The sequence below is a fragment of the Aptenodytes patagonicus genome, chromosome 3, assembly GCF_965638725.1.
Source record: "Aptenodytes patagonicus chromosome 3, bAptPat1.pri.cur, whole genome shotgun sequence".
NCBI classification, from domain to species: domain Eukaryota; kingdom Metazoa; phylum Chordata; class Aves; order Sphenisciformes; family Spheniscidae; genus Aptenodytes; species Aptenodytes patagonicus.
The window spans coordinates 11,108,648-11,121,127 of NC_134951.1; the positions used below are offsets into that span (position 1 = coordinate 11,108,648).

A 12,480-nucleotide genomic window follows, 5' to 3' on the forward strand; every position below is an offset into this window, starting at 1 on the left:
ACCTGCAAGACAGGTTGACCTCTCTTTCTTTTGGTGTCTAAACATCATGTTTGTTTTGGAACTACATCTCTTTCCAAAATTACACAAGGAAACAGAAAATCAAAGTCACCTACTCTGCCCTATAAAGTACTGCACCAATATAATGGTGGCAGGAAAGGGAGAAAGAGGATGTCAACGTTAATTGACGAAATTATTAACTATTAATATTATTAGTTATTAATAATTAATTATTAATATTATTAATTATTAATAATTATAATTATAATAACAAATGTAATTATTTATTATTTATTTTATTATTTATTATTATTTTATTATTATTTATTATTATTTTATTTTTATTTATTATTTATTATTATATTATTTATTATTTATAATTATAATAATAAATATAAAATAATTAATTATTAATTATTAATTATTATTAATAATTAACGAAAATATGTTAAAACTTTCTTTCGTGTAATGCTGACATACATTAAGTGAAAATTATAAGACATCACTAAATTAAAATGCAGTGGTCACGGCATTAGATTGTATTTCACCAACAGAATACAGTTTTAGAATATGAAGAATATTGCATTATTATCAAAGATACAGACACAACATACATAGCTTTTTAGGGGATCTAATGTAGCTAAATCTGTGCAAAAGCTGTTGTAAAAGAGAACAATTTCATATATTTATAATGGCTGAAGCAGAAAGAATTTTAATTTACTATCTGCTGAGGGACTAAAACCAAAACATTACCACAGCAGGTCTTTGCTGCATATTGACCTCATGGGAAAAGTAGTTGGTCGCATCAATAACAAGAATGAAAAAGCGTAGAAAGGTGTTTGGAAACTTCACCACTTTCTAGTGGTTTAGATTTCACTGTCTCCCTCTAACTCTGCATATGGGTCTATGATTGCTTAGTGGGAGACCACATACAGGTAATCATAAATAATAGTTCAGAGTAAAATTCACTATTCTGCAAAGGCTAAGCAGAAAAGTGATTCATGGGGCTTAGACAACAGTTAGGGCTAGAGCTGACTTTTTGCAACAGGCTAAATTCTATACCTGAGCTGAAACCTGCACCCTCTGAAACACCAGAAAATCTCTGATGAAGGTTCTTGGCCAAACCCTAGTGTGATTTACAACTTACAGTTCTCATGGTCAGTTTTAGATAGCATCAGGGGAAGGCAAGGGAGAAAAAAAAAAACAAAAACAAATTATTTGACTAGTTCTCAAATGTACTTATAACTGGAATTTACTTTCATGAAATTCAATGTTTTATTTCATATTACAGTTTGCAGCTATTAAATATGAGGCAGTTGCTGTGTGAGTTGTTCCAGTACACACAGCTGCATTAACAGCTAACTACAAATACATTTTACACTAGTGGGTACTTTCAAGAACCAAATGTCTCCTCAGGAAGTTTTACCAGCAGCTTTTTTTCATGTATTTACACAGTTCCAGCTAATTCTGTATGTTACTTTCCACATATATGCACTTTTTTCCTGCCTGCTGCCTGAAAACTAATTTCCACTCATCTGTGGGGCAAGATTAACAAAGACACTACCATCTGTTCCTCGACAGGATTTGCTATCATATAACTGTTGACACGTAAAGGGTATTTTATATTTTGATTGGACATTAATTGTGCTTTCTTTGGATTAAGTATTTTAAACTGAACTATGAAAACAGCCTTAAATATATAGGTCATAGCAATTATTGTGTTATTTACATTACTAAACAAGTGTGCAGCAGATGGCCTCCAGGGCCCTGGCCAGAAGAACCTATCTCCTGCAGATTTATTTGGTGCTTGGAGATACTACCAACTAACTTTGAATGCCATTGTGCCTCTCGTTTGTTGCCAGCAAAAATATTCCAGGCTTGTTTGTTTCAACACCAATATTTCTCAAGGCCTTCCTGGTACCTGGCTATATAAAACATTCATACTTGGGCCCTGTCAGAGACCATGCCCCTGCAGTTAAATAAAGTAGCACCAGGGACCCTTAACTAGACAAGGGGCCACAGTCTGGCCACATCTACATTTCTTAGTACTTGGCCCAAGTCTCCTTTTGGACCTGGGTGGTACCACTGTGGCCACTACCCATAACTGTTATATTGTGTAGGGCTTTTTTTATTTATAAGTGCCTGAAAAACACAAAGACTGTGTTGCAGCCCTCCACTGTGATTTCTCCATTTCACGAAACCTAGGTTGTATGCAGTGTGAGAGTATGTGATGGTTGAGAGCACAAAGCTTGCTAGGACAGCTTTGGAAGACCATGCAAGGTGGAGAACACCACATTTGGCGCAGTCTCGTCCATCCTGCCTACTAGGCATGGCTTCTGGTGCAATCCTGTACCCTGAAGTGCGCCCAGGATTGTTGTTCACAGGCCCAAAACAGGTTAACCAAACCAGTCTGGGCAATCAGTGGTCCAGCACTGAAGGACATTCACTGGTCCTGTTTTATGTAGCAGTAAAAACATAACCAGGGAAGTCATGCAAAATACTCAGGAAGATCTGACCTTGTAAAGCACTACCCCAAGCTTTCATGACATAAACTCTTTTCTTTTCCCCTATCCCTGAGTTAAACTGGCCTTTAAATGTACTTATTCTATTCCACCCTGATCTAGCAAAATTTTTATGCATGTGAGCCGCTTTAAGCTCACTGTTTTCAAGGGGGCTGTTTGTATCAGCAAAGTCTATGCATGCTCAGAAGCTCTGGGACCATTGCTTTACATGAGACCATTCACATGCTCAAAGTTTTGTGTTTGCTGTACTCCAACTTTATATACTTAAAAAAAGAATCACATGAGAGCAATACTATATATACAATATATAGAAATATAAAACATCCAATTAACTTCTATTTCCAAATGCTTGCAGTTAGCTTTTTTAGTCTTACAACACAGGAATACATACTAAAATATTATTGCTGCCATTTATGACATGAACATACTCAAATGCATACCACAAGGTCCACATGTGCCCACACATAAGGGCACAGTAAGCCAATCAACACTATGTCAAATCCATTTTTTTTCCATAAAGATCTGGAATAATAACCTTTTCCGACTTAAAGTTTCCCTTTTGTACAATAACTACCTGTAAAGCCAGCTTAGTCCTTGGAAGAACTTTATTCATTTGCAATCTCTGTTTCAGTTGTTTTGGGAACTGATGATGCAACTACTTTTTGAAACATTTCACTGTCTCTAGGACATCACTCTAACTCATAATTTTAAAACACATGCATTTCCAACTGCTCTGTAATTAAAAAAAAACCCGTAATTTGAAAACCACAAAGATTTTATTTTACATACTTCTGAAAAATTCTTTTCAGACAAAATGAGTATGCACACAATAGCTTAACTGCTTAATGTGAAATCCACTTCCATGAGCAATCTAAGTATTTACATGATCCATGTGTATTTTTAAAATCTTAAGATATAGGTTATATAGAGGTTTGAGATATTTAATTCTGAGGGAGTGAACAGTTCTCTGAATATTCAGGATCCAAATGTTGCAATCTATTGTTTGCCTTCCCTGTGCAGTCAAATTTCTCCATTTAGCTAGTGCAATGTGTTTTCACAGAATAGGAAATATAATTAAAAAAAAAACAAAACCAGGATTTTATATAAATAAAAATTGTTGTGGAAGCTGGACATAAAGATGCAGAGAAAACCTTTTTTCTCCCATTGATTAAACAGGTAACTTAAAATATTAGTGACACTGCAGACATATGGAATTCTTCAAATAGAATTATATCAGTGTCCTGTGACAGATCCTATTTATCTTTATTGTAAGTCTACCTTTGGTAAGCTGTCTCCAGAAATACTACGCTTTAGCAACATGAAGACTAATGTTTTAACTCTAAAAGAATCACTGAATTCTTGTATCTAGACTGTAGGCCACACTTAAGAGCATCACCTTTCCCTCTATCACCTTTAATTTATTACATTCATTTCTGTGAGTCCATCAAAGAGGAGCCACACAGACCAGAAATGCCCTTCCATTGCGTTCAAAGCACCAGAGAACAGAAGAAACAAAGAGCTGGAGAGTAAAGGCATTTATATAATTTGGTGAATATTAAAGTCGACTGGTTTTCATATTTACAGATAATCTACTGAAAATAATAAATCATTAGGTGATACATATGTAGGCATTCATATATACTGTCCCACTTTACTACTAAACTTATAAATTATACAAACAGAAATTGGGAACAATTTGTGATCTCCTGAAAATACATTCTCCAGATTGAATGATAAAGAATCTTTGAAGAAATCTTTGAACACTGCAAAGATTCAAAATCTTTGATTCCTACATCATACATAGAAATTTAGCTTAAGAAATAAGTTCAGAAATTGGAGAACTGATGATTTTAAGGGGTTAAGGATATTTTTCCCCTTATGTGAGGATGTAAGTGATGAAAACACGTATCTAAAACTCAGTTATGGAGATTAAAGGAATGACTGCCTAATGTCACAGTTGAGTACACAGTGGCTACGCAAGTGATGAGCTGAGATGATGGGCTATTAAACAAAACATGTTGCCCTCAAAACACCCGCTTCACCCGCTTTATTGACTTACATTCTGCCACTGTATTATTGATTCTTTAGCATAGACACTGGTTTGATTAACCTCTATTTTCATTATTTGTTTACCACATTAAAACACCCAGATCAACTACAGGTCTGTAACCCATAAAGTTAGTTGTTAATTCACAAAGAATACCTCCCAAAAAAAGCACATTACAAATACCAAGACAGAAACCAAACCAACAAATAGCTAGCTTATACTGAACTATTATTATTATTACTACTACCACTACTACTAAAATATTGGTGCATATGAGCAATGTCCTGAGCAATGCAAATGCATCACAGAACCCAGTTTGAACAAAATGCACGTGAGATGCTTTAAGCCACCCCTCTGCGGTTCATGCCAAGTGAAAGAGTTGTTCATGCAGTCCCTTCCCCAAGGGAAACCACTATGAAAATTCATGCTAGTCAGCAATTTTATGGTCTCACTCAAGAAATTAAAAGTCACTGAGAACCTGCCCTCTAAAAAACATATACCAACCACACATAAAACTATGGCTTATACTTCTCCTGTGAGGGCAACAACTACCCATTTTCTCAACTATTAAAATAAATTTAAGAAAATAAGCCCAGCCAATTTACAACACAGCCACTGATAAACAGAATATTGGCATGATCATACTGGGGTGACCATTCAAACCCCCTCCTCCCACTTTCTGTCACCTGCCCTCATCACAACTGGCAATCACAAACTGCTGAGCAAAAGCCTAATGTTGATCCTCTTGCAGGGACGGAGGCAATGCCAGCAACCTTGGAACTTGTATCCAACCATTACAATTTAGGCTGTTTTTGTTAACATTTTTAAGCGGGGAACCTGAATGTCAAAACATTGAAATGATTTCTTCAAGAACAGAAATTCACATATAAAATCTAGGACAAAGCTGAGGAATTCCGATTCCTTTGAACGTCCCCATTCAGAACAGACCAGGGCAAACCGCCTCAGTCTTCTATAAAGTAAAAGAAAGGGGGTTTTGTGACTTCACTGCAGGAACTTACCACCTCCAGTTCATATCAAATGTAATACACGCAGTCATTATTTCAATATTCAACCATGAGCTTACCTGCTGCTGAAAATCGAGTTTTATAACCAGTTTAATAAAATGGTGTAGTGTGATCAACAGTACCTCAAGCACCTAGATGGCCCTTTGCTATTTTAAACGCACATTAGATAAACTGAGTTCTGGAATAAGAAATGATCTGCAGGACTTGCCCTGAATTTCAGAAAAAAACAATGTTAGTTGCAAATAGGAACATGAAAACTGTATCAGATCAGGCCAACAGTCCATTCTGTCTTTGATAGCATCCAAGAGTAGGTGCCAAGGAAAGGGCAAGCACATTGGGCTACTTCCCTGGTACAACCTCCAGAAGTCTGATGGCTCTCGGGGCTTCCTGAGCCTTTAAGCAGCATCTTCATGTTTGATAGCCCCTGATGGATCTCCCTTCCATAAATCTGCCTTATCTTTCTGGAAACCCCTGTAAACTTTTAGGAATCTGTGACATTTCCAATGAAGTTTAAGACTACATTAAAATACTTTTTGTTTTGAAACTGCTGCCTATTAGCTTGATTTGCTTTCCACAGGTTTTGCATTAGAAAAGACAATGAGGAATCACTGCCCATTCAACTCAGTTTCGCACACCATTGTATAGGCTTTTGTCATTATTACCCCAACCTCCTTCTCCCATCAGCTTGTCTTCTGACTGACATCCATTTTATTTAGTGCTCTCTATATGGAAGAATTTCAGACTTGTGAAAAACTTTGTCACATTTTTCTATACTTATTACAGCTTTACTGCACGCTTCCTGAGAGGTGGGAACTGCTAGAGCTGCAGACCCCATCCAAGCAGTGACAGTCACACAGAGAGAGAATTATGGTATCCATTTCCAAATGGTTACCAAATCTTACTTGATTTTGACCGCTGCCGAGCACAAAGCACTGAGATTTGATAGAGCATCTGTTGTGACTCCAAGGTCTCGCTCATGAACAGCAGTCATTTGTTAAGAGCCTTTTATTCCGTTTAAACACTCAGTTTTATCTCATGCGTCAACACGTGTCTATCATTTTACTTCTCTCAGTAGGAATTCAAAGGTCCTTCTGCAACCTGACAATTATTTTTACTAATCTGAACAACTCAGTATGAACAACAGCTTTTACTACTCCACTATCCGCCCCCTTTTCCAGACTATTTACAACTATGTTGAACAGTACTGACCTTCACACAAGTTCCTGTACAACCCTACCTGTGACACCAATGCATTGAAAAAGATGGCAATTGATTCCTACCTTTTCTTTCTTATCTTTTCACTGGGTATCCATCTGTCTGAAGGTTGTAACCTTTATCTCACGACCACCGAGTCTTCTAAGAACCTTTGACAAAAGCTCTTGCCCAAACGCCTTTTGGAAATCCAAGTTCATCGACCCGGCTTGCCTTGGCCAGGTATGGTCACTTGGCTCCTCCAAAGACTCCCACAGATTTCCGAGGCACAATTTTTCTCCATAAAAAATGGTGCTGATGGTTGTCCGGTGCATTGTATTTATTCCTGTTCCACTTGCTCTTGTCTTTGTTATTCTTCCCACTGATTTGATCAACATGCGCATTGACCTTAGGGGCTCCTCTCAGGCCGTTCAGATTTTGGCTACAGGCAGCACTCCGCAGTCCTCCAATGCAGTCTGTAGCACGTGGTTACACGGCACGCTCAGCACTCCCAACTGTTTCATACCCGAATCCTTCTGTAACTCCTGGATAAACACCATCTGATCTTGCCAATTTCATATTATTCAATTCATTTTCTTTTTACCTTCTACCACAACTTCCACTGGAAACAGCTCCTCCAACACATTTCTCAAAAAAGCAGCATTTCAGTATGAAAACCTCCCTAAGGTCCTCTTTGACAAACATGGGGTGTAGTTTTTTCATTACAGCCTTATCTTCCCTGGGCTCCTTTCACACCTTATTTAGCGGACATGCAGACTCCATGGCAGGATCCTGGTGGGTTGAAAAAGGATTTACTTTTTATGCTACTTTTTATGTCTTTTGCAAGTTGATCCTCCAGATCTTTTATTTTTTGGGCCTGCTTTACCGTGGTGTTACACTCCAGGTGCCCGGGTGCAGTTTCCTCATTTAGATGCAACTTCTAACACTTTGAAGGATGAGCCTGTGCTTCTGCTACCCCTTTCTCCGCCTTTTTTAAGCACCCCAGCTTATTTTGCTTTTTCAAAACTACCTTTTTTTTTTTTTCTTTTCCAGAATTCCCGAAGAAACTGTGAGGTTTGGGCAAGCGTGAATGACAGAAACTGGAGGAAACCCCCAAGACGCGCGCCTCGGGGGAGCTTAGCTCTTGTTCCCGCCTTTCCCTAGCGGGCGACGGACGCCGGCCCTCCCTCGGCGCCTCGCCTGAGGCTGGGGCGGCCCCGCCAGCCACCGGCCACCTCTCCGACGGGAACGGCCGCCCTGTCGCCCCAGGGGCCACGCCGCCACGCACGGGAGGCGCCGCCCAGGGTCGGAAGGGCTGCCCCGGTTGCCCAGGGGGGTTCGCACGGCCACCGCCCTCACAGAGCGGGGCGGCGGAGGCGGGAGGCGGGGCGGGGCTGCCCTCAGCCCACCCCGCGCGGCCCAGGCGGAAGGATCGGCCCAGCCGCCCCCGCCCCCTCCCGCCGCCGTCCTGCGCGGCCTCGCTGGCTGCTTCCGCCCGGTTTCGGCAGACGTCGCCGCCGCCGCTATGCTGGGTGTCGGGGAGCCAGCGAAGGGGGAAGGTACGTGCCTCAGCGGCGCGGCGGTCCCTCCGCTCCCCGCCGCCTCGGGGCGCCGCGTGGGGCGGGGGCAGCGCGGCGGGGCTGCGCCCCCGCCGAGGGCGGGCGGTGGGCCGGGGTGGTGGGGCTGGCCGGGCCCCCCGCGGGCTGCGCGGGCGGGCCCTCCCTCCCTCCGTCCCCTCCCTTCCCTTCCCCTGCCCGGCGGGCGATGTCGGGTCCGAGAGTCGTGAAGCGAGCGGCCGTGCGCCTCGGGCCTCGCTGAGCCAGCTGCCGGACACCTACTGCTGCTATGTGCTGCGGCAGCCGGTAGCCCGGCGGCGGGGCGGACACGGTGCCTCGCTGAGCAGTGAAGTGTCCCCTAGCCCTTATGTAACGGCCGTGCAGGAGTCGGGTTTATAGAGTCATGTTCCGACATTATTTAATGTTCGTGATTTCTAGGCGTAAGGTTAAGGATGGAGTAACGCATCCCATGCAGTAAGTAAGGCTTCATACGTGCTCCCTTGGCTTGTTTTTCCTTGGATTGGGAGGAGACTTCAAGAAACAAGTCCTAAGCAGTGTCTCCTTTTCCAGAAAATAACTGTGGTGATGCTACGTGTAGTGTTTTTTCTATACGTCAGTACTTGTTCCTGTGAAACATTTCTTGCAGCTGACTGGTGCTCATTATCTACACAGCAAGTTGTAAAACAGGTAGGAAGAAAAAGTCCATGGCCTGAAGGGCCTATAAATGAGGAAAATAAGGTTATGAATGCTTAGAAGTTAAAAGCGAGATGCAATTTGTAAGTGGAAAGAAGTGCCTTTTATTAGAGGAACTAATCTGGTTTGGAAAAGCAAGCGTACACACCCTCCTTCAGGAACCCTCTGTCTGTCAGGTTTGTTCTTAGTACTGGTTCCTGAGCATCATTGTTGCTAGTAAATGCAGGCTTGAAGGTAGCTGCTACAAAAGAGAAAAAATGCCTGTGTCAGACAGCGGGTGAGCAGCAGGTTCAGGAAGCAGTGTAAACAGTGATATGGTAAAAGAAATGATGATAATGATGAAACACTTGAGTCATGACAGTTGTCGAGGGCTTTCTTACTGGTAACATTTTTGTTGTGTTTGCAAAAATAATGAAACAGCTTATTTTCTTGCAACTTAAGTATAATATTAAAGCCGTATCATCGGAAGACTCGAATGGCTTGAATGATGCAGACCCTTATTTTTTAAGGTGCAGTATACTCCCGGTCCTCTGGGACTTTATGATATCCAGTTAAGGTCTGAGAGTCCATCTGCATGGACCTGTTGCAGAATCTGGATATGAATTTGTATTTTGTGTGTCTCGGAGACTAGAAGCCTTCAATTATTAATTAGGATTATCGCAGTTCCCTATTTTCTTGTGGCACTTGCTTATGATGTCAGTGAGGGAAGTGATCACACGTTTACAGAACTGGGTAAGCGACAGCACTAACATTTAATATTCTCCATCATGGTATTACTACAAGGATTGTATTAAAACAGTTGAAGTCAGTGATCTTTCAGGAATCTTTGACAGTACCTTAAGCAGATGCTTAAAGAGGCAAGCATATATGATACTTCTTTGTCTAGTCCCACTCTGTAAGTATCCACTCAGCCTGCAACAAAGTACAGCCCAGGAACTTTCTGGAGCAGATGTACTGAAGACTTCAAGTTCCAAAGTGGATTTCTTCTCCATCAACTTATCCTTGCCTTGCACCAGTGTGGAGCTCTAGTGTTTGCAACATCAGGCCTTACATAGTTCTGTGGGTCAAATACACACTAACTCAGGAGGCACCTTTTGAACATGCTTTCTGCTACTTCTGTTTGGTATTTCCTATTTTTTAAATTAGAAGAGAAACTGATGGGGTATTACCGATTTATCTGCTTCATGTGATTCACAAAGGCAATTACAATAAATTGTGTATGGGTAATGGTAAAACAAGATTTCCAATATGACTGCCAAGCCAAAGAACTTAGCAGTAAATTTGACAAGATTTACCCTAAAGCTTCCTAATAGCTCTGTTCTTCCTGTTTTTTTATTGATAGCTTTGATTTCTTTTAAATTACATTTTTTCCGTTATTGTAATTTATTATAATGAGGGCACCTTGTCTGGAAAAAGGGGTAGTCCCCATTTTCAATGATGTCTAGGTTATATTTACTAAGTATTCGGAGCAGAATTTCTGTGTTTAAGCTTTAGTGGTGTTGTGCATGCATTTGTACAGACAACATGCACACAGGATATGAAGGACAGGTAGTTTTTGCTTATTTAAATGGGGCATGCTCTTAATAGTAGTATAACTATGTTTTTTCAGCTCTTGACAAAACACTGTGTAATACAAAACACTGTGTAATACTGTGAAATTTCAGTAAAGTGCTTGACTAAATTTGATTCCAGCTTACAGTTTGAATGATAATATTTAGATGTCCAGTAAGGTTTGTAAACAGGTTACACTGGGGGAAGTAAGTCATTCTGATAAAAGAATATTCATAATAGGAAACAAATGTGTAATATGAAAGGTCTGAACTTAACAGAGTCTTAAGCTTGAAACAAATCGGGAATTTCATACCGAAATACTAGCCTGAGTACATAGTCGATTAATAAAATGAACGTGAGAACTGTTTATTTACGTAGCTAGGATTGCACAACCACCTAATGCAGCTGTGCCTTGTGTGGTAAGCGCCTTGTTATCATGTTAGGTAATCCTGATGTGCCAGAACAATGTCTAACCAGAGATGCGACAACTCCAAGTATGGCAGGATTTTTTTCCTCAGTATCGCTTCCTCCTCCTGCTGCCAGTAACCATGTTGTTCGTTTGGTTCTCTCCTTTTTCTGTCTCATCTCCTGCTTCTGTTTAGATCCTGTTCCCGTTGTCCTTTACTCAAATTTCTCATTTTAAAAAAAAAAAAAAAGTTACAGATATAAACTTTTTGTGGAAATCAGACCCCCCAAATTTTACCTCTCAAAAGAAATTGTAGCACTAACTGGAAATAAAATGAGTATCAGATGATAACTGGATTATTATTTGCACCTGGGATGAACACAGGCTTTGTTTGTGGACGTATTTGTATGTAGTTATGTGTTGTCAGGGTTTGGCAGGATTATTTTGATGGGAGGAGCTGGGTCCCTGTGCAAAATAGTGATACTTCAAGGGTTACTCTCGTTTTGAGGAATAAGCTAGCAGTGTTTCCAGCATGGTGAATTGACTTGGATCCTCTTGTTACTAGAACTGTAGGTCTGTATGTCAAAGCACTGGCATGTGCAGGCCTTCCTGCAGCACTGGTTCTGGGAGAAACCTTTTGGTTACTGCACCACTTACTCCAGACTGTTCAACTCCCTGTCCCATCCACCTGATGAGCAGGATGATGAACATCACCATTGCCTCTTACTGGGGAGGACTTGGACTCCAGGCCTCCTACTAATAGTATAGACAATTATATTACTGGAGTGACTCAGAAAGGTATCTAATGCTATCTGGTATTATTCTTTGTAGTCTCTTGTTTATGTCTCCTTTTCATCAATTTTCCTGTTTGATTTCCCTTGTCCTTTGCACAGAGCTGCATACAGCCTATTTGTTTTCATGTCTCTGCTTGCAGTGCCTTCCTAGCCTGTTTAGATTAGTAAATGAATATCAGAATGTACAGCTGCTGCAGTAAACATAAGGAAGCGGTAAGCAGCGAACACAGGTTGAGAGATGACTGGAGAAGGCTGTTGTGACTAGTAAGTTGGTCCACTGTAAGTAGGCAGCATTTGACTAATTCTTTTATGTCCTTGTTAGAAAGCAAGAAAACCATCAGTAGCTAGAGAGCTAAGTTGAAGGTGAGATAAACAGTTAATGTAAGAACACATGCAAGTTGAAATAATAAAACAGGAAGAAGTCAAAAAAAGTGTTTTGAATTCAGGGCATATGTTAGGCTAAGGGAGAACATGGAAATGCGGAAGAAACATATAGAAGTAAGGGATAGTTCCATAGGGAGATTCATGCTGAACAGCACAGCGAAGGATGGGGGAAGCCAAATCAAGGACAGTGTGATGCTAATTGGATTGGTGAACGTTTTTTTTGCTTTGATATCTGCTTCTTGCTAGGATTCATTATGCTTTTTGAGCTTTGCCTTACCTAACAAGAACAAAGAATAGTGCTCTCCGTTGAGTAG

At 40.7% G+C, this 12,480-nt stretch overlaps 1 protein-coding gene across 2 annotated transcripts in view; it reads left to right on the top strand.

Annotated features, from left to right (window-relative positions):
- The first annotated feature begins 8,228 nt into the window (after nt 1-8,228).
- The window catches only part of LDAH (lipid droplet associated hydrolase), a 139,788-nt gene continuing 135,536 nt past the window's right edge, over nt 8,229-12,480 (top strand). Inside the window, exon 1 of one of the 2 annotated variants that reach the window (XM_076332705.1) lies at nt 8,229-8,341. In XM_076332705.1, coding sequence (XP_076188820.1) covers nt 8,308-8,341 — 34 coding nt within the window. In that variant the 5' untranslated portion in view covers nt 8,229-8,307. The remainder of the gene's footprint in view (nt 8,342-12,480) is intronic. The other variant, XM_076332704.1, reaches the window with a different exon arrangement.